The 26,781-nt window shown below is 36.1% G+C and overlaps 1 protein-coding gene across 3 annotated transcripts in view; it reads left to right on the forward strand.

The window, feature by feature from the left end:
• Positions 1-25,637, forward strand: part of GBE1 (1,4-alpha-glucan branching enzyme 1) — a 136,532-nt gene extending 110,895 nt beyond the window's left edge. For 2 of the 3 annotated variants that reach the window (XM_074532657.1, XM_074532665.1), the window contains 5 exons: positions 7,920-8,104; positions 9,231-9,359; positions 13,912-14,031; positions 15,784-15,831; positions 23,624-25,637. In XM_074532657.1, coding sequence (XP_074388758.1) covers positions 7,920-8,104; positions 9,231-9,359; positions 13,912-14,031; positions 15,784-15,831; positions 23,624-23,680 — 539 coding nt within the window. In that variant the 3' untranslated portion in view covers positions 23,681-25,637. The remainder of the gene's footprint in view (positions 1-7,919; positions 8,105-9,230; positions 9,360-13,911; positions 14,032-15,783; positions 15,832-23,623) is intronic. The other variant, XM_074532661.1, reaches the window with a different exon arrangement.
• Positions 25,638-26,781: the final 1,144 nt, after the last annotated feature.

Raw genomic sequence — 26,781 nt, forward strand, 5'->3', positions numbered from 1 at the left:
TAGAAAAACGGAATATTTAGCTAATATGTCTTCTCTCAGGACTATTTTAAACTATTAACCAAGTGGCTCTTGAAATGTGGATTTTGCATTTTTATTTTCCCCAACATGTTTGAGTTTTACAGATGGCTCATATTTCATTCATCCTTCAGCAGTAGCCCTGAAGTCAAAGGAGTAGTTACCAATCTTTTCCAATGTCAGTCCTTGGCATTTATTTTCATCTCTTGTGTAAAGAAACCCAAACTAACACCAAAAATCCCACAGAAAACCAAGCTGCAAACAAAAAAGCCCAAACCTTAACCCCATATGACCTTGAATCCCCAGTGCATGATTATTTAGCATCAGTCTCATATATTCTTTTGCTGCAAGGTAGAAGTGCAATAAAAATTTGAACGTCTTTCAGCTAAGTAGTGAAATTTAAGTAATTGTAGAAAGAAAATTCCCTGCTGAACAGTAGGAAGGCTGGACATTGCCAAGGATATGCTTTTTTATCAGCTCACTAAAGTGAGTCTGTTTCTTGAAACAAATTATTATTATTGAGGACACTCTGTAAGAAAAATGTGACTTTAAAAATGCTTCTCATGTGGAAGATGTTTTGTATTGTGAGACACTGCTAATATACAATTCTAGATCACAATATTTGCCTTTCTCCTTAATGATGGGTTTGGGTGTACTGACCAAGAATTACACACATTAGGCTGGAGTGGTGTTGTCAAACTCTATAATAATTGAACAATTGGAAAATATATCTATGTGTTCCCAATCTTTATTTTCTGAACAGTATTTAATTGGAACATACAATTGTGGTCAGAAACTTCTTTGATACATGTTGGCATGATGTTTAATTGCTGAATGGGGAACCTGAAAGGATTTCAGTGTAAAAAGTTTCTTATCTAATATGATGTGTGGCTAATTTCAGAGTCATTTTACTATTTTTTCAGTTTCCAGTCCAGTAAAATTCTCTGCTAACATTCAGAATTTTCTGTGTGAGAATTTTAGAAGTTGATATGAAAATTTGAATTCCTTTCCTTTTATTAACTTTTATTTTGAGAGTATGATGTTGAATTTTACTCTCCATGATGGTTTTGGAATACTGGGGGTTTGTTTGGGCAAGGACTACTTCTTAAGCAAATATCCTTAAATATCTAAAATATGGCTTCCACCTAAGATTTCAGCTGTTGTGTAGAATTGTATTTAGAAACAAATGCACCAATTGATTGGCTTTTTTAGGGTTATGTTTACTTGTATTTGTGTATATACGAGTTCATAGCAAGAGACATCACAGTAACAGGTTTCTTTGGAACAGTGCTGAGCCCTGAAAACCGAATACGAATTGTACCTTCCAAATTCACAAATCACTTATGTAACGTTCAGAAAACAAATAATTCCATTTCCTTATCTGAAATGAAGCACAACTGTTATGGCAACTTAGAAATACCTTTGATTGGTTTTCTGCATCAGAGGAGTCTTAATGTTGGCAGCCACAGCCTTGAGACTGAGCACATCAAGGGTCTCTTTATTCTTTAAGAAACCTGCAACAGTGCCCAGGTGCTGTTTGGAGTTTTCCATTTCTTTGAGAAAAAAGTACTGTAGCGATATGATGCTGTGCCTTTTCAAAGACTTTTACAATAATTACATATTTCTAGTTTTGAAAATACCTTAATAAGTGCCCAGGCTCACTGAAAACAATGGCAGACATGAGCTGTTTAAAATTGTGAGGATCTTGAGAAGGTTTTTTTTTCTGAAACAAATGTTTTAAGGAAGTTCATTTATAAACTCTCAGCATGGCAGGGTTGAACCAGCCTCAGGTGGAGGGCGGGAGGCAGCTGGCACAAAGAAGCTTTAATTTTAAAGCAGTGATGTGTGAGTCCAGGAAGAATCTTGGGAATGCACTCCTTTGAGGACATTAGGTAGGAAGAGGTTTAGAGGTGCAGCCAGAAGTAAACTCTGATGGCTGTTTTGTACTGTTTCAAGAAAACCAGGGCTTCTCACAATGCACCTCCTGTTTTGATTGCTGACATCTCTTTTAGAATCCCTTTTTCCCCCTACTTTGTTTGAAGTTTATTCCAGATTTTAATGTCAAATTTTCTCATTTTGTTCTGTTAATAAATGCACAGTTATTTAAGTAATTAAATGTGTTCCTGTAATAAGAACAGGATAATACTGAACTTTCATTTTTCATTTGCTTTAACTTTCCTGTGCACCAAACACTATGTAAGTGGCGTTTTTCCTCTGTTTGCATTTTTTTTTCTTAATTCTTTGTGTTCTTTCAACATTAGACAATGAAATTCTTACCAGTAAGTAAACTGCTATTTGTTGGGTATCCCAGAGCAAATAGATTGGCATCTTTCTTGGACCGCTCTGTTTCAGCCTTGTTCTAAATTCACTTTGTAAGCCCATTAACCTGTCAGTTGTGGTACCAGTTAATAATTGGCAGTGCACCAAACTGAAAGATGTAGCTAGAACTTCTCTGACTTCATCATCTGTTAAAAAAGTTTCATTATATAGATCTGTATTATTTTGTTAGATTTGGGGGGGGGTTTGTCTGTTTTGTTGTGGGATTTTTTTGACCTTTTGCAATGTGTTCTGCAATATTTTTATTCTTAAATATTTTAGTGAGCTCTTGGAAGTGGTTGACTAAATAATGTATACTGTGCCGTGTTCACGTAGAGCCTGGTGGAAATGTCACAGTATCAAAGTCAGTCTCTTGGTTTTTTTACCAGGATGCAGCTAATAGGAAACAGCAAAATGGGAACTGTTTCAGTGTAAAAGCACCACAAGGAGTTTAGGTGTTACTTTATTGTTTTGAATACTCTATGTGGATGTTGAGTAAGTTTTAAGTCAGTCATATATTATTCTATGCTGGGAAAGGAGGCCTGAAATGTAAACTTTCAGGCCTGAAAGTTTCTAAGAGTAGACTAGTAAAATAATTATCCTCTCAAGGTCCCTTCTAGCCTAGGTAACTTTTCATGGTACTTTTTTTTTTTTTTTTTTTTTGCAGCAACTCTTGCTCTACTCAGTAAACATTAAAGGGAAAATGTTCATCTGCCCTTAGGAACTGAATACTGTTGTCAGTGAGGCCACTGGTGTTTTGAGTACTCCTTTGATAGAACATTACAAATAATTCAATGAAAGAATAATTTATTCCAGATAAATGGGTGTTTTGGGTTTTTTTCCTGTGTAACTAGAGTTCTGCTAAATACCAGCATGTGGGCATAACTATGATCTTCTGTTGAAAAAGAAAGTAAGTAATAATAAGCAATGCTGTTTACTATGCCTGTGCCTGGTTGTTCTTTTATGTAAGAAATCTTCTCAGCCATCCAGCCCTTCCTAATAGAGATGCAGAATTGGTGCTTCTTAAGAGAATTCTTTATTTCTTATTTGGTTTGGTGGTTTTTTTTTCTGTAATTTATCTGGCAAAAGAGAGATCTGGGTTTGAAATGAGAACTGAACAGTGCCATTTAGTATAGTTGGAGTTTTTGTTGTAACAATTGGAATATGATCTCCTTTAAGAACCTGGAACTGTTTTATCAGTGTTTATAAAATTGTGTGGTACAATAGCTCCCAACTTTTAAATATCAGTAGGAAATGAGAGAAGACAGAGCAACCCTTGATGGGAAGTGGGAATAGGAGAGAAACAACAGGAACTGTAACCCTGTACAGAGTATTGTGTCCCTGTGTGATTTAGGATGAGCATTTTAAGGACTCAAGCCTTTCCCATGTCTTGGATACATTGGAGGCATCCTTGGTTTCCTCATGACTGTGTCATCCCAGAGGAGATGCATTCTTTGATCCTTTAATACAGGGAATGTTAAATGTTTCTTCCCTTCTCCCCTAGGAGATGTGGAAGATCCAAGCTGCAAAACAAATATGGTGTTTATCCTGATTTTTTTATCCTTCAAAACTTGGGAGGAGAAAATATCTGGTATTTTCAGAAAATTGGAGAAAAATACATTTATTTTCACTTTACTGTCTTTACCGATTGCCCTCTCTACCATTGCCTCATGCTAGAGATTTCCTCTAGCCTGTGTTTTATGCAGAAGTTAAAATATATTTGTTTGCTTGAATTGATTTGTTAGTCTTTTCTGACCCAATATGTCAATAAATACCAATGCTGGAAGATTAAAATATGTGAAGGTCTTCATGTCATCTAACCCAGGTGTATCAGGAGTCTATTTTGAATTTCACTTTATTTTATTTTTGTATGGATTTCAAGACTATAGGAATGCTTGCAGTGAGGCTCATTCTCATTCAGAGACAGTATAGTGTTTATTGTTTGGGTTTGGTAGTAAGAAGAAGATTTTAAGATGTTAAGAAGAATATTTGGTACAAAATTGAGTAAATACAGAGTTACTTAACACCCAAGAGCTTTACAACTAGGAAAAATGAAGATCCATTGTTTGAAGTGTTTATTGTTTGAAGTGTTTATTGTTTGAAGTAATGATAAATACCATATGCTATCTAGATCTGATTTACATTGATTCTATTTATAGCCTGCAGATTGTTGTACTGCCATCATTGTTCACAAAGCTAGTGAAGTAAAATTCAAAGCAGTTGCAACTCCTGGATGACTTTATTATCTGACTTCTGTAAATTGGTGTAACTGCACATATTTTGATAGATGTACTTTAAGGTGGAACTGCTGGAGTTTTGTCCCAATGTGTCCGGTCTCCAGCTCATCAGATTTAAATAGGATCTTTTTGTGGTGTTTTAGATGGTTTAAAACCTTGTTTAGCCTTATGCACCTAATTGAACTTCTTACCTTTGTTGTATAAAATAAACTACTTGTTTTAACTGCTTTAAAAATATTTATTGTCATCATATTTAATTCAAAATGCAAAGAACTTCTAAAAACATCTCTAGAAACTGCCTGCTCCATCTTTTAAATATCCCTTCAGTTCTGCTTAGGCTTATTCTTTCAGGGACAATTGCTACTAAAGATGTCTAAAGAAAAGAGATGAAGAAAACTTTATTGACCTGTGCAGATCAAATTTAAAAGAATTCACAGCAGCCTAACTTCTTTGTGGTGTTAATGCATTTCTATCCTCATAAACAAGGGTGACATAAATTTTAATTATGGTAGTAGAAAGTTAATTTATTTGTTGGAATTGCGATCTTGAAATCCTGTACATAATAAAGTTGTCCAGTGTGCGTAATACGCAGCAAATAGCAAACTTCAATTAATTCCTAGATAAAATTAGCATGCATTGCACTTCAAGGATTTGTCTTTTTGTTTCTCTAATCAAAACTTCAGTTAATTTCAGCTTTGTTCTCTGCCTCCCCCACATTAGTTCCATTGTCTTGATTTGCATCATTTGTGGCAGCTGGCTTCTTATCAATCTGTAGTTTATACTTTGACATCAAACAGTAAATTAATTAGAGGAAAATAAATCCCAGTTATACTTCTTGATAACTGTAGAAGCCTCTAAACATAGAAGTGAATGTTGCTGATTCTTGTCAGAGATGAGAAGTGTAACAATGGGGAAGGAGGCAGATGATGCTTCACATTCAGTGAACCGATAGTTATCTCCAGCAGCAAGTGTTGCTCACCTGTGCCTTTTCTTTCCTAGTCCCTCCTATTGTTTGCTATGAAGCTAAACTGGGAAAAATAGCAATTAAAAAAGTAGCATTTGGATGTGGGCTTTTTTTATAGGATGCATGGCTTTAATGCATTGCAAGAAGCAGATGCATCCTTAATGTTACTTTCTTTTCCCTATACCATAGTTGAAAAACATAACCTAAACTGCTTGTATTCATTCTCTTACAGTTTATTAACTATTTTTCTTCCTATAAAGAGAGAGCAAGTGACCCTTTTACAGTCAATACTATTACAAAAGGCTCAGGAGCATATTCTCCAGAAGATGCTCATAGACACAGAATGTCAAAGAACATGCAGACTTTAGACCTCAGCTCGTGTTTTTGTGAACAGAAAGTATCTTAGTGTTTTGTCAAATTGCTGCACTGTACTAAGTTCCCTTTTTTTCTTTATAGCCATTAGTAATAGTTAGGAAATGAAGACTGCTTTTAGTATTTGCTATACTTATATTGTTCCTTTTAAAAAGCCAAGACAACAGAACAGCTTTGGAACCACATTAGTTACTGTGGTGGGGAACCAGGCAAAGCAAGTGGAGGTGAGAGAGTCATTGCACGTTATAAACCTGAAGGAACTCTGCTCTATTTACAGTGATATAATCTATGGAAATGATGGGGCTAGTTCAGTCTAATTTATTTGCTATCTCCTATTGCTTATTTCTCCCATTGTTGTTTCTTTCTTGAACAAATAGGTATGATTTTCTTGCCTATCAATTCAAGATGTGTGTCATCTCTGTCATTCTGATGTTTTTTGCTGTCTTTAGCTGAGCTATCTCATGTAGTTCATCTTTTCAATAGTGTGCAGATCACGAAGGAAGGTAATACCTTGTCTAGCTCTTCGGAGAATATTGAATTTGGTTAGATACTGTGTCTGTTTTGTAGCAATATCTTTCCTCATTTTCCAAACTGTATTGTTAGCGCAGTTTAAGAGCTCAGTCCAGCATTATTCCAAGGTCATTTTGTAAGTCCTGCTGTGATTCTGATTCTTTTATATTTGTCTCCAGTTTTGAGCTGAATATGAAATTTAGTGGTTTAGCTTTTGAATAGGAAATTTAATTTACAACTTGTCAGTTCGTTTACAAAGCAGATACCACTCTGAAGGACTCTCCTAAATATATATGAGGCTTTTCTCTTTTGTCCTCTGTTCATTTCTTTGTTCCCATGAAGCACAGAATTACAGAAATCATTTCACAAATTGAAGTTCACAGTTGTCTCTGCTGCCTGCGAGGCAGTGCAGGCTGGATGGGGCAGCAGATGGGTGGTGGATGCACATGCAGGGTATCCAGCCAGGAATCTCTTGCCTTCCCTTGGCATCCCTGCCCTCTGTCAGCCCACAAAGCTCCAGTACATTGACAAAACTTGAGTAACAGTTTGTGGAAACGTGAAGATCCTTTTATTATTCTTTTTTGTTGTTGTTTGTTTTAGTGGAAAAGCTCTTAAATTTCATTTCTTTCCATACATATTTCTAGATATATGTTTTTGTCTCTGTTTTATAGTGAGTGGGTGTTATGTAATCTCTGAAATGTTTGCCATGATTTAACTGTTGTTGGCTTTGAAATGAGTGTTTGGCTTGCGAGGTACTTGATACCCTTTAATCCTGTGTCAAATGAATAGTCCAAAATGTCAGAGTCTGCAGGACAATAGGTTATATCATGAGTTAGAATTATTAAGTCCATTTGAAGTTGTCTCAATCTGTAATAATGACAATATGTAAACCAAGAAAAATTTGGATACATCAAAGTCACTCAAAATACTGAGTCCCAAATGAGGTCTTGCTTTGAGATTTGCATTGGAGATTCTACGTAAGAGATGCTAAACTTTTTCTTGACTAAATGTTAACCTGTTTCCTTCTTTTTGAATGTGATCCAAGTTTGAATAAACCTATTCTTTGTCTTCAAGAGAAGTCTGGTCAGTAGTTTTTTGGGCTAGATAATTTGGGTGAGACTGGCAGACTTGTGAAGCTACTGCTGTAGAAAACTAAATTGAGACATAATGGCACTTACACACACAGAATAATTTTTGCGAAGTTTTAAAGCATGGCATGATAACATGGAGCTCATAATTCATCACTTTATACTTCCCCTGGAGTCCATGGAAATTTTCCTCTTGAAGTTTTAATGCCCAAGCAACCCGGCTAACACAAATGGAATTTCTGAGAGACCTATTAAAAAATTAGAGACAATTATAAAATGACTGCTTTATGTATGGAAGTGGATTCTTTGGAATTTAAAACTTGTAGAAAGGAAATACACATCAATATATTTTGATTTTGCAGGCTTAGTGTATTCTTAGCATGTTGTTTCACAGAACCTTAATATTTTTGAATGCAGGTAATGAATTTGGACATCCAGAATGGCTTGACTTCCCCAGAATAGGGAATAATGAGAGCTACCACTATGCCAGACGACAGTTTAATCTTACTGAGGATGATCTTCTTCGCTATAAATTCCTAAATGCCTTTGATAGAGATATGAATAAATTGGAGGAAAGATTTGGCTGGCTTGCATCTCCCCAGGTAAGCTGTATGTACAAAATGATAAGTTTTAGTCACCAGTTGGGTACATGTGTGGAGTAACAACACTTTCAAATTTGCATGCTGAAATTTCAAACAGCGCTTTATTATGCGCTGTGTAATACCTCACCATATATTTCAAGTTGTCAAAATATGGCACTGAAATATCTTCCACAGATAATAGAAACCTGAAACAGTCTCCTTTTAGCTTCATAACAAGGTCTTTTCCTATTATTTTCCCTGTTTTTATTCAGTAACTGTGGATTGCATAAAGCAGACTATAAAATTGTCTGTAATCCAATCCAAGGATTGCTTTGCAAAAGTATAAGTTGTTCTGACATTACACTTTATAAAAGTAATTACTCCATTTCTGAGGAAAAACTTTCAGCAAAGTCTGGTGTAAGTTATAGTCTCCTAGTCATCAACCTGCTGCTTCTGCATTTGCATTTTTTACACTTGTATCACGCTGTAATTTTTATGAAAGATCAATTGTTATAATTTCTCAGTGTTTAATTATTTTATTCTAGCCCACTTTAAAGAATAATACACTTTAAAGATTTTTTAATTGATGTCTAGTTATTTATTAATGGCTTTAGCAAATAAAACAAAGTGTGCACAGCCATTTATTGTGGCTTATCAAAGCCATTTCTCACACAGATTGCTAAAAACACACCAAAAAATCATATTGAGTGCTTCATTTTCTGAATTAATACTATATGTGATGCAGATCCCCATAACAAATAGGCTGAAGATTTCATTTGACAAAAGGAATCCATTTTTTACTAAAGCAAAAGTGTGATGAAAAGACCATGTTACCAATCTTTGAGCAAGAATTTTTCAAGTGCTCTATGCTGAACAGGCTTCTAACTCTGTAATTTTATGTTGTGTTGCCTTGTGAAAAGTAAGCTACAGCTTAGTAATCAAAAATTTTGTATGAAATTTCATAGATAAGCAATTTCAGTTTGCACATTTTAATGCCTTCAGTTCTATTCCTTGAATATTTACCTGTATTACTTGAAATGAGGTACAGAAGCAGTGGGGTTTTGCTTGGTTGTTTTTTTTTTTTTTTTTTTATTCATTAGAAATTAAATCTTTTTAAAATGTTGATTTTTTTTTCTTTTCCCCTTAGGCCTATGTGAGTGAAAAGCATGAATCCAATAAGGTCATAGCATTTGAGAGAGCAGGTCTTATTTTCATTTTCAACTTCCATCCATACCAAAGTTATGTGGACTACAGAGTGGGTATTGAAACTCCAGGAAAATATCCTTTTCTTTACTGTTCTGTTTGTGAGGAAAAGTTTTAGAAATTGAAAGCTGATTTTATGTCTTTTTTTCCTAATATGAATCCTACCTGTAGTTAAAAGGTAAGAAATCACTAATTTGTCACCAATATAGTATTCTTTTAATTCTTTTTGTACATCAGAAAAATAATTATAAATTAGTCTTCTTCATGAGAGAGAATTTTGTTGAAAGCAAAAGTAAAAAAATGCAATTTAAAGACTTGTGAAGCTGTTTTTTTGAATTCTGTTGAGGAATGAGAAAGCAAGTAACTCCCACTTCTTAAATATTTAAATTCTTAAATATCCTACCACAGTGGGATAATGCTGCATGAATTCACACAGGAAGGTGCATTAGTGCAAGCCTTCATCAGGCAGTTTGTATTTGTTCATTTGTACTTTAAAACTTGAGTGGACTGAGAATGTGCTCTTAGATCAGCTGAGCTGTAAATGATTACTCGAGTAATTGACTGATTTTGCGTTTGTGTCCAAATTCTTGGTGGCTCCAGAAATTCATGCTGATTTTCTGGGGGAGTTTTAGTTGCCCAAATTCACCTTCTTTCAAGTCCTTTGACAGATACAGCCAGTGTGTGACTGTTGCTGTGTCAGGTTAAAGCGCTGCAGTTCCAATTTTAGCCTCCTGCTTATTTATCAGCCATTCCGGGTAATTCCATGTTTCAGTTGCTTTACCAACTGAAAATAGTTGGTAGTTCAATAATGGAATTTCCTGTCCTGAGGATCCCAGAACTACTCTGTGGGAGGGGGAGCTCACCAGAGAGAATTGTAAGGAGCTATTTAATATCTAGAGGCATTTCGTTATCTATTTTCTTTAAATACTTTGGGGTGTTTTAATGTTGGCTAAGGTTTCTCCCTAACTCTTCTTCTGCAATTAGAACCATGAATTTTATGTATAGTTTTTTAATGGATCCTTTTAACCTAAGACTTCAATAAATGATGTCCTATTATTAGGACATATGGTAACATTATATTAAATCTTCAGAACAATTTCTCCACTTGAAAAGGAGTTATTTATGATCCTTTTGAAATTTAGATGTGCAGAGGAAGTACCTAAAAGCAAAAGTTTGTTGTTAGTCTGTTTCTTTTAATAAATTAATGGATTTTTAATTTGATATTCCTTGCTGTTATAAGTCGGAAGGGACAAACTGCAATAATGTATTGATCAAATTGTTTTAATTAAACATTTTTCTGAATTATATTGGGAATTGTGGGAAATGGGATGATCCTTTCAATACTTAGGTTTAAGTTTGTTTTGTGCATTGAGCTAGATGAATGACTGCACCTAACACGTCATTGAATGTGCCTTTATAAAATGAATGGCTTTGGGCTATCCATATATTGCAGTGATATATATCTCTAAGCTGGTTTTTATGCAGCTTCTCAGATATGTTACCAGCTATGTTGAAAGGTGCAGTTTCCTGCCTGGCCTGCATTTTTGTAGGCAGTCCTCAGTTCTGAACTCACTGAAAATGTCATTCTTCTTGCAACTCTTCTGTATGCAGGCTGTTGGCATAACAATTCCAGTTCTGCTTTTATATGGGAAGGTGTAGTCAGCAAACATTACAATTCTGCTGGTCCCACCTGCTTTGGAAAGTCTTTCTGTGGGCATTCAGCTAGTCCATGTCTGTATGAGAAGTCACAGTTTGTGGTCAGTTTTTCCTTCCTCCTTATACTTCAGTCTTCTCTCTTGACTTATTTTCCTTGCTCTGTTCTATGATATGTTCTTGTAAGATACTTTGGTGTGAGGTATTCAAGGAATGAGACCTTAATTTTATATGTCAACATGAGAATCTGTGAATGTTGAGCAGTATAAATTGATGCTGACTTATCTGTATTTTGACATTTCGTGTTTTCATGTACTGCTCAAGCTGAAAAAGATGTCATGGGAAAGAGTGCTTTCTTTGTTTCACATATTGCTCTTTTTGCATAGCAGGTATCAAAGCATTATAGTCCCAGGGTGATTGAATAGCAGAGTGGCATGAATTTAGGGTTCACAAGGACATTCAGGTACTCATCTTTTTTGCCCTGGCGACCAGTGACAGGACCTGAGGGGATGGCATGAAGCTGTGCCAGGTTTAGGTTAGATATTAGGAAAGGGTCTTTCCCCAGAGGGTGGTTGGGCACTGGAACAGGCTCCCCCAAGGCAGTGGTCACAGCACCAAATGTGACAGAGATCAGGAGCATTTGGACAGTCCTTTCAGGCACATGTGATTCTTGGGGCTGTCCTGTGCTGGCCCAGGAGTTAGACTTGGATCGTGGTGGCTCTCTTCCAACTCAGGATGTTCTGTGGTTTGAAGCCAGAGTCATCCATAAGCAAATAGCTAGATTTAACCTAAGGAATCACAAATATTGTCATCAAAATGCTGCAAAAATATACTTTTTTGTAAAAATCCCCACATTAATTCAGGCTCTCTGACATTTACAACGTGCATCTAGAGCTTCTAATGAGCAAGTAAGGTCATTTAAATGAGTCACTGGCATGTGATTGCTGAAGGCAAAGACGCCCCTTTGAAGTGTGCTTGTGTAACTGTCCCTGCCTGGTAGAATCCTGGCAGGCTGAGACAAAGGACTTAATTTAGGATCAGTCAAATGCTAAATTCCATCAAGGTGGTTGATACTTAAGGTTAATAGGTGTGAATAAGAAATACAGCATACTAATGTGGGAATGCCTCTTTGATCTGCATGGGAGAAGGAGGAGGTTTGCAGCACTGTGAGTGTGTGTAAGTATCAGAGTGGCATATCCTATTGCCCAATTTCTGAGTCATTATGTGAAGGAAAAAGAAAAACATTTCTGTGCTTATACTGGAATTTTACTTCATAAATTATGCTCTTTCAGGAGCCTTTTCATGAGAAAAGAAGCTTGAACTAACAAATTATTTCTGCCTAATTTGCTTCAGTCTGGAGGTAGATGAACAATCAGCATCTAGGTCAGCTGTCTCTAGTTTTCTGATTGGAGATAAAACTTTGAATGTTAATGGAGAAACCATTCATAAATTTCCAATTTTGTTTTTACTACTGCCTAGGCTTTTCTTTAGGATAGTGCTTGGATTTCAAGGCCAGTCTGAAGTGAAAATTCAATATGGAAACCTTCTTTCCTATATTCAAAAGGAACATGGCTGAAAGGATGGAAAACAGACAGGAAAGGGGCTTAAAGATTTCAGAAAGAACTCCTTTTCCTTCCTTAAGATTCCACACTTGATTTGGTTAAATAATTTTTCCCCTGTGTTGGAAGTCTCATTAAACTATAGTGTGTGTGTGTATCTCCCTCTTTTTTAACAAGGTTTGTTATCTTGGCTCCAAAGTAAATCTGCATTTTATGTTTATAATCACCAACCAGCATGAATTGACATATCTGTAAATTTGCATGTGGTTTAAACAAAAATCATATTTGGCAGAAGTTAAAAGGGACAGTGTCCCCCTCCCTCTCTGTACTTGTGCTTAAATGGCTTCACCTGCCATTGAAATGGCCTGAGCTGAATTTTATCAGGCCAAAGTTTTCAACTTCATTACAAAATTTAGCAAAATACTCTCCATATATTTTTTGTCACTCATAGGTTGAATCCCTAGACTTCAAAATTAGCAGTGTGTGGAGAGGAGCAAAAGTGAGACCCTTCATCCTGTAATTATGCTAGTTTTTTTTTTTAGTAAAATTCAAGAATTATGAAAAGGAAAAATGGTCTCACCACTTAAGACTCTATCATCCCCACAAGCACCACTTGGTTTCTTTCATCAGCAGTAAGTGTTGGAACAAAGTACAAATTTTTTCTATTTTATGATTTGCATTTACTTTGTAAAGTTTCAACTTTATTTTATCTTTTATTTTTTGCTAAATCTATTTGATTCCTTTTAAGTATCTAGAGGTATTCCAACTCATTGCTTCACTTTGTTAAATAATTCACCCCATTTTAACAACTGCAGTCAGAATATTTCTCTTAAAAAGCCTTCTCTTACAATATATTCTTTCTTTTGTTCCTCTGTGCTATAATAATTCCAACTCTTTTCCAGAAGACTCTCAGAGGAGTTGTGGGGTTTTCTTCTGTAAAATTACATGCTTTCCTGATTGACACTTGATCAGATTCTGACAGACTGTAAAATATTGCTAAATACCAATTGATTTTGATGGTCACAATTACATTACTTCTTAAATGCAATTCAAATGCGTTGTTTTGTTTAGTGGTACATTTTTAGTCTAGTTCATCACCTGAAGTGCTGTGCATATCTGCTGTAGTGTATAAACTTATCATTCATGGCAGATTGCAGAAGTTACTGGGAGGTGCTTGCTGTAAGAGGAGTCACTGTGCTAAATTAAATTTTCAGTTCAAAACTTCATATGAATTCTATATGTTCTGCTTGTTTTTCCACTCTTTTCTTAGATTTTGGTATGATTTTTGATTTTTGTTGAATATATCAGTATGCTTCCATTACTGCATGACTTCCACTACTAGTTCTAGATTTTTTGCCTTGATTTATTTTCTGTTTAAGGGGTAGTTGGCATAGTTCCTTAACAGTTGCCTTCAAGTATAAAATCCTTCTTGATTCTGATGCTGGAGAATATGGAGGGCATCAAAGGCTGGACCACAGAACAGAGTACTTCTCTGAGCAATATCCTCACAATTATCGACCTAATTCAATTATGGTAAGTAAATTGTTTGGGGCTTTGTTTGTTTTGTTTTCATTTTACTTTCATCTCTGTAGGTTTTGCAATTCTTTGGACAAATATGGAGTCTCTTCTATTTGGGGAAGGGGATATTTTAAATTTATTTTCTGAAATTAACCTTTATCTAAATACAGTATAGATAACATTATGATTTGGTTATAACCAAGAATATTAACAAATTTTTCTGTTTAAACCTTGTTCTTATATTTCCATGCACTTTTGCAGTGTCTGGCATGCTGTGTTCCTTGCCAACATGCATGGAAACATACTAACATGCTTTTGAGCTGCTCTCCTTAATATTATAATTTCCTTTATTTTCACTTTATTTCAGTCAAGAGACTGCATCTTCATGCTTGCTTTGTTTAAAGCTCTGCAGAAACTGAATCTTCCTTTTCTGTCTTAAAATCATGTACTTAACTCTAAAAACAAGATTTAGGGTCAATCATGTGTTTGCCAACTGGCTTTTTCCTCCCCAGTTTACAGAAAAACTTTGCAAAATGGAACAGGATTTCTGTTCACATCAAGAATTTCAAAGATTTCCATTCCTAGATTGGTATGAATAATGAATAAAGTGTTTTCCACAAATCACCTGAGATGAACTGGGAGACATATCCTTGCATACAATTTCTGCTAGCTGAGGTGGTCACTAATAAAACTCTACCTTCCTTAATTGCTCTAGAAATCAGATTCACAAGTAGGAATTTTAAAATGTTATTTTCACTATTCTTTATGTATATGTGTACATGTGCACATATTTCCCTTTCTTTCTGTATGCATTCACATCTGTGTATATGCTCATAAGCACAAGAAAATAAGATTCAGAAAGACTGGGAATTAAGAGTTCACTGAAAAAATTCTGAAATCATTTATATTGCTGATTAGATTGTTATACCCAGTGCATTTCTGTGGGTGAATGGTATGTTTCTCTATGCACAGGTATATTGGTCCACATGAACACCTGCAAATAAATTATTTTTTTAACCTTAAGGGCCTGCAAAAATGGAGCATCTGCACTGATTTTTGTGGGCCACTCCCCTTCCATGGTTGAACAGAATATGAATTTCTAGTGTCACATCTTAACTTTTCTCATGAGATCTAAACTGCTGAGAATTATTTTCACTTCTAACCTCTGTCTCTTTCTTTCATTGTATCCAGAGTATTGGCATTTTTCATTTGCATGATTTAAAATATTTTCTTTACATGAAAGAATTTTTGTGCTTGGTGTAAAGGATCTTAGGAATGGGTTTTGGGTTTGGGTTTTTTTTTTTTTTTAAGTACTTGCATGTGATAGTGCCTTCATAGTGTGGGTAAGTATTTGTGCTAATTTGAAATGAAAGGTCTAAGGTTTCATTCCTGAAGGTTATGTAGCAAATTATTGCTTCCAGAGTTCTTGCTTCCTGTGCCCAATTCAAGTACATTGCCTGGGTGATTGGAGAGCATCTTAATTATCTATCACTAACTTAACTTTTGCAAGCCAATTAACTGTGATTTGGAATGTGTATTTCACATTTAGTTCATTAGATGGTGAGTGCAAGCCTTCCAAGCCAGAAACAAGCGTGGCAGAACGTGAAGCTGTGGTTTGCTAGGAGTATGTGCAAGATAAGGCATGTGGCAAACACTGCAGCAAATGCACTTTTGCACCAAAAGCTGTGGCATGGCAATGGCACTTGTAGGTCAGAGAGAAACCCAGATAAACCATTTCTCTTGTGTCCTTTGCCACCCAATTCACAGAGCAGCTCCAGCCAACCCCCCAGAGGATGCCTCTTGCACCAAATAAAGGTAAAGTACCAGTGAAAGGACACCATGTAATAGTGATTGAGGAAAAACATCTGGAAAACCTAAATTCAGCAAATAGGTCTTCATGTAAGAACTAACAGAAGTTACAGTAAATGCCTCCAGCTGCTATTTTGCAGTAAAACAATGTTTTATTTCAAATAGCAATTTATATCCAGGTTATTGGGTTGGTTTTCCTGCTTAGGAGTTTCTTTAGTCTTAATTGCAGTTCAGTCTTAGTTGCAGTTACCAACTCAGTCTTCCCACCAAATTTCTTTTCAAGTAACATATGATGCCACCTCAATAAACTCATGAAAGTTCTTTTCCTGTTGTTTAATAATTATTCCTGTTGTTTAATAATAATTCATAATCCATGAGACTTGAGTTGCTTGTTTCAAAAGTTCTAGTTTCTCCTCCACTACAAACTTTGAAGGAGTGATTTTTTAATGAGAGATGCACCTTCCTTAAGGTGTGTGGGTAAACACTGTCAGTAAAACATGCCCAGAGGGTTGTGACAAAATGAAATCACATGCAATAATTCTGCTTCTCAAGTCAGGCTTTAATAGCACGCAAATGTGTTACAAAAATAGAAGATTAAATGTGACATGATTCATTCTAAAAAATCATCTAATAAAAGAAATATTCAAGGTGGCATATCAAAATGAGAAGAAGGGAGATATGAAATTCCTGGAGCAAAGAATCCTGGAAGAAGATGAAGCTTTGTAAGCACTGCTGAGCATTTCACTGTCCAATTTTCAGGCTTGTTCAGTAAAGTTCTTAGAGGGCCAGAATTCAAAATCATCAGACGCACCTTGTAAACTTCATAGAAAATGCACAGAAATGCCCTTTGTAGTATGACTTATTTAAATAACTGTACTAATTTTTCCATTTCACTGCTTTTTCTATAATGGATTGTTAACAAATATATGAAATGTACGTAACATTCCATGTAATCAAACTTTCTAATAACAAGCTGTGAACCATTTTGTCACTGTAGGAATAGATTCTTTTTACCCCTTTAGCATCATTTCTATTTACAACTCCACTGGTATTCTCATAGAAGTCTTTTTGGAGGTATGTTTATGTGTGCTTTTTGGATAAACCTTTAGTCTTGCTTATGTTTCATCATCTCTTGGCAAGATGTAAATTAAGTGGTGTACACACATCTCAACCCCTGTGCCCCTTTTTGGATTAATTCATTTGCTGGTACCTAACTTGGCCTTTGTGGTTGGATGTGAAACTTAAATTTGGGGCAGGGGGAAGAAAAAGTGTAATTTTTTAATAGTGTATTACTCAGAATATCTTGTTGACCTTTTCTAAGGTATCCAACTCAATTGAATTTTGCTGTAGGAAAGAACCAGCTATCAATAAGTGTCCTAGTAAATATTTGTACCACACCAAAAGTTGGGTTTATATGGAAGTGGAGGGGTTATACTTTCCCACTTCATGCACCAACAGAAACTGATTAATAAGCAGGCTAAGTGGGATATTACAGAGGATATTGTGTCATTGGAAAAGTAGTATATGATTTATTGTGAAATATAATTGCTTAACATATTTTGACTTTTATAGATGTACTTTTTCTGTAGTTCATTCCAATTAGTTAAAAAATAAATAGATGTCAGAGTATTCCTTTCCCCCTGTCCCCAGTGCTGCCTTTTCTGTTTCTCTATTTTTGGCATTCAGTGATAAATCTTTTCACATTAAATTAAGGTGAAATGATATAGTTTATTTTAAGAATATCCTTATTACAGGCTTGAGCTTTTAACCTTGACCTTAATGTATATTATTCAGTGTCAAAGTGCAACTTCCTGCTTCCTTAAGTCTGTGGACCAATTAAAATACTCCCATAGATGGAAATGATCTAAAAGCATTTAGTGACCTTAGCTTTGAAAATACTCATTCAAATAGCTTTCATTATAAGGATTTATGTATTGAATTTTAAGTGACTGATGTAATCTTTAACCATTTTCTCCCCTGATATGCAGATAGACAGACTAAATGAAATAATGTTTGTAGTTGGAAACTTAACTGTTCGAACTAGATGAATCAATCAGAATTTAATGCCACAAAGGTCTTTTTGTTTTTTAAATCTTGATGATTAAGACTTCTAAATCCATTTGTTCATCTTCATTGATTGTTTGGCTTCTTAAAACCAACAGCAAATATAATGTGAAGTTACTCTGTTATTAATTTTGTTTCATCCTATCTTTGTCTTCAGAGTACTTGTTTTTCAGGGGTTTTTGCTGTTTTAAAGTACTTTTTCTCAACCTGAAAAAAGAGTGCAGAAGGTAATAGAGAAGAAATTTTGGGACTCACCCTTTGTGGTTTATCGACTTTTTTGCTTAAATGGAGCAAGACAATCTAAGAAATTATTTTCTGCATATTAATGCTGTGTAGTTGTAAATTGAAAAACAAATTGCAAGGCAGAACTTCACATTATTTTAAGCACATGTAGTTTGTCATGTGCAAAATCTACCAAAATGAAAACCAAAATGTGTGAGGTTTTGTATAATAAATTATAGTCTGAAAGGAAGCGCTATCACCTATTTTATTCTTGGATGGTTAATTATATTCTCAGAATAGTGTCCATGTGTGAAAATTAGTGGCCATACAGAGACAGGAGATTGTCTAAAGTCCTCATTTTAATTAAAAGTTTTGGATGATGTTGGCACAGGCTCTTGTGACATTGCCTTCTGCATCTACCAGCTGCAATATGTGCTACTGAGTATTTTTCTGCAGTGCCTGATCTAGCTCTGAGTTCTAGTAATTCTCCCATCTGTTGCAAAATGACCTTGAAATTATTTTTAGGGCTTGGTGTTTTCCAATCCTGAAAGTCAGAGGAAGAGCAGTTCATTGCAGTTCCAGCCAATTTTGGTTGTGCTTGCACCTGGTACTGAATTAGTCTGGCAGATCTGAAAGTAGCAGTTGTCATTTGTAGAACCTCTTGCTTGTGGGTTTTTAGATATATTTGGAGATTGCTGCGTATTTTAGTCCTCTTCTGAAATATATAAGGTGATATTTCTGCCTGTAGCTGCTGCTGTTCACAGGTGCTTCCTACATGTGGTAATCCTATACTCTTAATTCTTTAAATCTCTTATTTTCCTAGAAATGTTCTGGATATTCAAAGAAAAAAAAATAAAGTATAAGGAGTAAGAATTTGGCTGAAAACATCTTACAATCCTGGCCAGTGGTAGTACCAGTTGTTTTTGACCTGTTTGTGAGATAGCCAGCATGAATAGACTATGATCTTGATAGATAGTTGGTGGGCAAGAGGTTGATGATTTTTTTTTTTTTTTGTCTCTTTACTAGTTATACTGTTTTAGTGCCAGAAGCCTCGATCTGTATGGGACTTGCCCAGTTTCAGACAGTGTAGCTGCCTCGTATGGACATGCAGTATAAAAAGGTCAAAAGTGCCAACAAAATCCCATTTTGTATTTGCCTTATGAACAAGATTCCCCAGCACGCTCTCTGCTCGCACATCTGCTGGTGAAGTAACAGCGGTTACTCCATTCCTGCCAAACTGAGAATAAAGACTTTTGCTGATATTTTATGAGTAAACTTTTGAAAGTTAACTTTGTCAAAAACTGTCTTTGCAGCTGAGTCATGCTGTCTCAAATAGATTGGATGCCTTCCAATCCCCATGTTACACTCTTCTGTCAGAAAAGAACCTTCCTGTGTGTGTTTTTAGGTGTCTTGGCTTCCTAAAATAGTGGAGTTGGTGTGAACCTTAGAGGGCTCGAGATTGTAAGTTAATAATTGGTACAGAGAGCAGAGGGACAATTCACTGAGATCCTGATGACCCTCTCTGACCTCAGAGCTCACTCTGCTTCCAGCAGGGACTTTGGGTCTCCTGAGGCCCTTCCCAACATGGGTGAGCCTGCAGGGAAGGAAGTGCCTGGAAAGGATGTTCAGGATGAGCAGAAAGCTTGGAACACAAGAGAGATTCTGAGGGTGATTTGATTGATGTAGGTAAGCTATGAATGAATTCTCTTTAGTGTTCTGTTCTTTGGGTTTTCACTTCTGTCCATGTTCATCAAGTGAGCCATGGGAAATGGTGAAGGAGACATGAATGGGATAAAAATTGTGATCAGAAAAAGCTGGTTAAAAGAGCAGAGATCAGTAGAACTGAAGCTGGTAATTGAAAGAGTAAAATTCAGCAGGAGTATATGAAAGAAAATACTTCTGCGACACTCTTCCTAGGATCTGGAAAAAGTAAAAAATTACATATCCCTTATAGTGTTTTTTGCTGCAGAATACCTAGGTTTCCTGTAATGGTTTTCATCAGGAAGCCTCTATATATTTTTATACGCTTGTCTATTTATAGATAGATATATATATCTCAGGCTGTATACTATATGTATAAAATGAAGACGAGAGGAAGGTGATTCTGCAAATCTGTAGGTAAGGAAAAAAAACAAAAAGGCAAGTCCCTTGACAAAGGGAAGACTCAAAACTGAGATGGATAATATGGACAATACAGGAGTATTCAGTGCCTTTTTGGTTTGTTGTTTGTTGTTTTTTTTTTCTCAAATTCCAAGGGCGAAGTCTGCTTTCAGATGCTTTTGTGTGATGGTGCACTACTGAAAATGAAGTAGCAGAGCAGTAGGTTAAAGAGGCTGTGTATAAGTGGAGTACACCCAGAGGCTTGGATGATTTCAGTGATGTAATTGCAAGGCTGGTGATTATTATCTGAGAAAAATCATAGTGGTCAGGGCAAATTTCTGACAGCTGAACCAAGGCTGAAAAGGAAGGCTGAGGGGTCTGTAGGGCAATTGCTGCAGAAGAAAAGAACCACCTCCTCTTGCAATCTGTGCCCAAGCAAGTGGGTTACATGAGATGGGTCAGTCAGAAAGCCAGCCTGGATTTAGCAGAGTCAGAGCATGCATGGTCAGCCTGATTGCTTTCTTGATGAAATGAGTCAAGCTGTGTGTCAAGGTTGCTCCAGTCAGTTCAGTCAACTTTCAGCCTTGTCTCCTCATCATTCCTGCCTAGGAGCTGAAGAACTACAGGGAAAATAAGGTTGTTATGTGGGTTAAAAGCTGGCTTGGCCACTGCTGTCTGAGCAATCAGAGGCTCTGTGTGCATCTCTTGACTGGAATCAAGGAGAGAGTCTTATGAATTGTGAGGGAACTGATCCTCTTTGGAGTCTGGAGCAGTGACCCGCATGATGGACAGAGCACAGTAGTAGATGACCCTGAATTGGAGTGAATCATTGGTCAACTGAATGTTCAGGGTCCAATCCAGACACATCTGGAGCTAAGGATTATTCATACATTTATACATTTGATTATCCATACATTTGTATATTTGAAAGTGTCTGGATTCAAAAATACAATTAAATGCTTGCATTTCATCTTATCCTGTCAGCAATGGATTCCTGACTTTTTTAGTTATGTCACTTAATGGCAGATTGAAGCATATGCTTGGAGCACAGTTGACTTGGTACAAGGGCTTGAAACAGTCAGTGCACTCAGGAAAAAAAAAATTATTTTCTCTAAGTTAAGGGGGATATGTTACTACAAGAGCGGTAATTCAGGTGAGAGGTGCTGCAAGAAAAGGAATAATACTGGAGTAAAAAGGCTGAGGAAGTTTTTTGGTTCAGGCTGTCAGAAGGAGGAGTGGAGTGAGAAATCTGGTCTGGAAACCCTGCTGGGATCCTGGGCAGATAATCTTCCAGTTTTCACTTTATCTCAGGAAAGAAAAGTGATCTTTCCAACCTCACTGGTCGCATTTTTCTTCCTCAGTCCATCACACAATGTCCTGTGTTCTGTTTGTTTAAACAGCTGATAAAGCCAGAGTACATAGAATATAGTATTTCTGGAAATGTTGTTAGGTTGGGAAAAAGGAATAATAATAATTCTTATATACCTATAATACCTTTATATTTGTAATGAGTAGTATCTAATAGTTGTCATATTTTTCCCTTTAAAAAATTGTACACCACTGGAATGAAAAATTAATAATCTTATTTGTAATTACATGCTTAATCAATATTTTTGCATTGTTCATGCCTTAATTGTTGCTTTTTGTAACAAATAGCCTCAGAGGTGGTTACATGACCAATGAAATAAGATTAGGAGATAGAGCCTTATGTGGCTTTTCTATGATTTAGCAAGTAGCCCACCAAGATAAAAAACTCTAAAAAAGTGTTTAATTTCCCTAGGTAAGGAAAAAACAAGTGACTAAAGTAATAAGCTGGCAGATACAGCTCTTGATGGCAAATGGAAAAGATCTGTCATTAGTTTAAATATAATCATCTGTGCAAGTTCTGAAATTCTGCTTAAACCAGTTTTAAAGTTCTGGTTGTCAAATGAGTAGTTGGAGTTGGATGATCCTCAGTGCTCTCAGATTCTCTGCTGATGTAAATTGACTTTAAAGGAATTGGGCTAATTTACTCCTCCTAGGATCTGACACATTATTGATCACAATATAATTGAGGATTGCCGTGTCCTGCATTAACATAATTTTTTTTCCCCATAACTGAAGTAACATTTTACAAATTCTTTTTTAGAAAACTTATTTCTGTTTGTTCCCTCTCCCTTCTTACTTCATCATCCAAAGCCAGAGTGCTGAATTTCTGAGTACACAACTTCAGAATCTCTCCTTTATCTATATGTTTTGAGGTAGTTGACTTCATTAAGTATTTCCTCTCCTGCACCGGTTTATAGAAGCTATTTATCACTGAAACCTTAGGGGAAATCATTATGTTCGCTGCCTTTCAAGAAGCATTGGACACTGCTCTGTCTGATTCAATGAAGATCAGCTATTTTCCTTTTTTTTCTCCTTTTCCTAAAGCTCTTTGCTTTATTGCTTTATTCTGTTCTGAAAACAATGAAAGCCTTTCGTGCCATCAGGCTCTCGTTAGCAGATAACGCAGTTGAAATTGCAGAATATTAGACATTCCACAGGGATGAAGAATAGTCTAAAAGAGGACATTGTCAGAATGAAACCAATAATCTTCAATCTTGTGTTACCTTTTATAATTGCATTTTTATTGACTTGTTCAGAAAACACATTCATAGACCTGACAATTGATGGAGTACCGTGTATCAAGGTAATTGGTAGATACCACATATCAGTCTTGTTTTCTGATTGTGACTCTGCTCAGCTTGGAAGGAATGTCATGTAAAATACATTGCCACGAGTTCTTTTGTGATCTATGAGGAGTCTTTTGATTATGTGTCTTTGGATATTTTTGTGGTATTCATGGAAAAAAAGGGAAGAAAAGTGCAATCATTTAAATGGTTAATTTTGCTTCTGTCCACTTTTGAGAGGGAGTTTTATTGCTCAGCCACTGACATTCCATAGGTGCCAAGTGTGAAGAATGTGCTGCTGTGTCATATTGCTGATATTTACCTGTATGAAATGACATCACAGGGCTTTGGACAACTTTAATTCACAGTAAAAGAGTTGCAGAACTTTGTCATTTATCACTGGCCCATCTGTTGACCTGGATGTTCTCAGGTTTTTGAAACTGGTCATTGTAAGTCATATGAGGCCCTCTCCTGGTAGTCACCTAAAATATATCACTATAAGCTGTTAAAAGAAAAATAGAAAAGAGATTGTAATGAGGCTGCCTTTAAAATTTTTATCTTGTGTAATTCCAATGCTAGGGACTAAGCAGTCGATAATCATTCTTTAAATATGATATTTATACCCACAGCAGTGCCCAAATGACAGATTTTTAACAGTTAAAATATGGGGGGGGGGGGTCCATATGCTGTTTTATAGATATTGTGTCCTGTAAGTTTTCTGGGTTTTTCAGCTGTTCTTGTTCTTGTCACGTTTTTCCTAGGTGTACATTCCAAGCAGAGTTGCTCTTGTGCTTCACAACATGGACATCCCAAAGTGAAGTTCTCTGTGAGCACCACAGAAGAAGCAAGTCACAAAGAAGTGCTGATACACTGTACTAGTACTAAGTATAACAAAACTTGCTCTAAGGAGGCTTTCTGAGGCTGAGTATAGTAATAGTAGGTGTTTAAAATGTAAGATTAATATTCACATATAAGTGCAGAGCTCTTGACTTGCTAGACCCTCTTTTGAGGAAGCTTTACAAAGAGGCAGAAAGGAAAATGTTGGGTTTGTAGTTCTAGTAGTACAAAATTACACTTAAGGTGTTGCAAAGCAGCAGGTATTCTCAATTAAATTGTTGTTTACAGAATTTTATCAGGAATGGTAAGAGTGATCCTGCTCCAAAGTTTGTAATTTCTTATAATTCTCATTTTGATAGTGAATTCAAATATTCATTATGTATTAATGCTTCTTACTAAAAGTAAGTAGTTTGCTTAAATGAAACAGAAGTTTTTGGCTAAAAGGCAGCCTTAATGGTTTGTGGGACCTAATTTGAGGCTCCTCTTCTTCAATGAAGTCTAACATGGAATTAGAAATGCTTATCCAAATGGATAAGAAGGTCCTCTGAGAGTCTTGTACTTTGCTATGTTTTATTTAATTACAAATGCACAAAAATGCTGGGCAGCAAAACGAGCAGGCCAATTGAGTGGGGGCCTGCTGATGCTGTTGTGTGTGCTGGTTGTCTGCTCCCACCCAAATCACTGAGTCTGAGCATCTCACTTGCTGGAGATGGACAAAAATGACACAACTGTTTTATCTAGATCACTAAAATGTTCAGTGAGAAGCATGTTTTGGTCTTAATGCAACAATACCACACTGGAAGAGGTACTTAAAGTGCAGTTCTTCCCACTGCATTTATTTCACTAACATCAGGACCTTGCAATACTGATTTCACTACTTGCAGAAGCTGCCTTTCAGCTTGGAACATGATGATGTTCTTGCACTTTTATAACTTTTGAAACATTGCTTCTCGTGAAGAAGCAGTCTCAAAATTCAGTGATCAAACTAAGGTGGTTCTTTTTGATTAAAATTAAGATAGTTAATTATTGGAGTGCTGCTAAGATAATTCAAGTGAGTTTATTCAATAAGCTACAACTTTTTTGTAAAGAGTAAGATTTTGTATATTTGAAAATGTATTGCAGATTATTCTGGAAAATTAATACCAAATTAATGAGACATGCTTTATTTTGTTCCATTTATTTAAAAACATATTTGAATTGGTTCTGAAATGAATGTCTTTTGTACCAATCTGAATTTTCTAACTTTTAAAGTAGCCAAAGAGGAAGATGTCCGTGACCATTTCCAAGTCATAATTTTACCCAGTTTCCTTTGTGAACCATTGTGTAAACTACTGAATAGTTGGTGCCAACACTGACAATCTATTCACAGTTCTTGGAATGCTTACTTGTGGCTTACTTCTTAAGCAAAACAAGGGGTGGAATAATGCAGCATGATGGAAAACAGTCTTTTGCAGAGTTCACACTGAAAGGGCTTTGTGAACATCCCCAGTCTGATATGTTCTGTGTGGCAGAGAATGTTATATTGCAGTTGAGTACCACAGGATCATGCTTCATTTTCCTCTACACCTGTTTGATCATTGTTTGGTTGTGGGCTAATAAAAGCATTCCTGTTACGCTATGACTTTAAATAAAATATACTGAACTGTTTTAGCAACTGGAACTGATTATCTTTTTTTTTTTTTTCCCAGATTGTTTTTCTTCTAATACAGAGCAACTTCTAAAACGTGTTATATTTACAATGTATTGCTCTAATATGTTTTATAGGGTGGTTTGTTTCTTTTTTTAATTTTATTTTGCTGGCACAATTCCAGGTTTCAAAATGTAATGGCAAGCGTCTGTGTCAAACCTTTCTTCAAGCGAAGGAATAAATGTATGATGTGAAGTATAAACTGTAAAATCACATGCAAAATAAACTCTGAGGAGGAGAAAACAAATGCATATATGGTTTCATTCCTTGCATTGTAAAATGATTTTACAGCAGTCTTAACACTGAAAGACAGATTAGATTTTTGCTCCCTCCTAAAATCAGGGACTTGTCTTGGTCAGAAGCATTCATAATGAGATTGGTAGAATATTTGACATATGCATATTTTCCTTAACATAATGGTAGATTAATAAAAATGAATGAAAAAAAATGTAAGGTGAACATGTAAACACAGAAAGCAGAATAATTACTTTTTGGAGCCCACCTCTGCATTTTAATGGTGAGTGTGCTACTGCCTGTCTTGCAAGACTGGGGAATTTTCCCTTTCAATGCCCATGGAAAGCCAATTTCTTCCTCCTGATCTTTGAATATTGATGGATTATGAAGAGAAATTAATATTTCACTTTTGTTCTAGTGACACTGCAACCAAGGCCCCTCCTTAGAGTCATGTACTGAGGTTGTCACCGTGTCTGGCTGAAGCCTGGGACATTCTGAGAAGCAGATGAGCTCCAGAAGTTTTTTGCTTGGCCACACCTCAAATCAGCTCTCCACAGATACTCAGACACAGGGAAGGATAAGCTCTTTAAAGATGACCTCTTAGTGTACAGGACTGATAAGGGTTTGTATTTCAAGGTTTGGAAATGCACACTTCCCTGTCACCTGGGAATTCTTGCTATCCCTGGCCCCAGAAGCTGTTGCTCCACAGTTTCTCTATCGTGAAAACTCAAGCTCACCTTCACCTGCCAGTTTATCTGAAGAGTCAGGCTGACCTTCCTCAGAAGGGTTCTTTGCACTCAATAATTCAAGTTACTCTCCAGACTGGGTGGTTGTTGTGATAACAGGCAGGCATCCACTACACTGGTGTGTTCTGTGAGCACTGAGTTTTAATTTCCCCACTGTTTTCTCCTCCTCCCATAACTCAAGCTTTACTATCCTTAGGCTTTGGGTTTTTTTTGAAGATGAAGAATGGAGCCATTATTTAAAATTGGTGAGTACTTCTGGAAAACAAATTAAGTTGGTAAAAACTCTTCAAGCTTGCTGGGTTTTTTTTTCTCATGAAGCTTTTCTTGCTCATTCTACTTAATTTAGTCAAGACTTTTTAAACCATGTTCTCTAAGACAGGAATGTGGTGCTGGTAAAACTCTGCCAAAGGGAGAG

Source organism: Zonotrichia albicollis, chromosome 2 (genome assembly GCF_047830755.1).
Source record: "Zonotrichia albicollis isolate bZonAlb1 chromosome 2, bZonAlb1.hap1, whole genome shotgun sequence".
NCBI classification, from domain to species: Eukaryota; Metazoa; Chordata; class Aves; order Passeriformes; family Passerellidae; genus Zonotrichia; species Zonotrichia albicollis.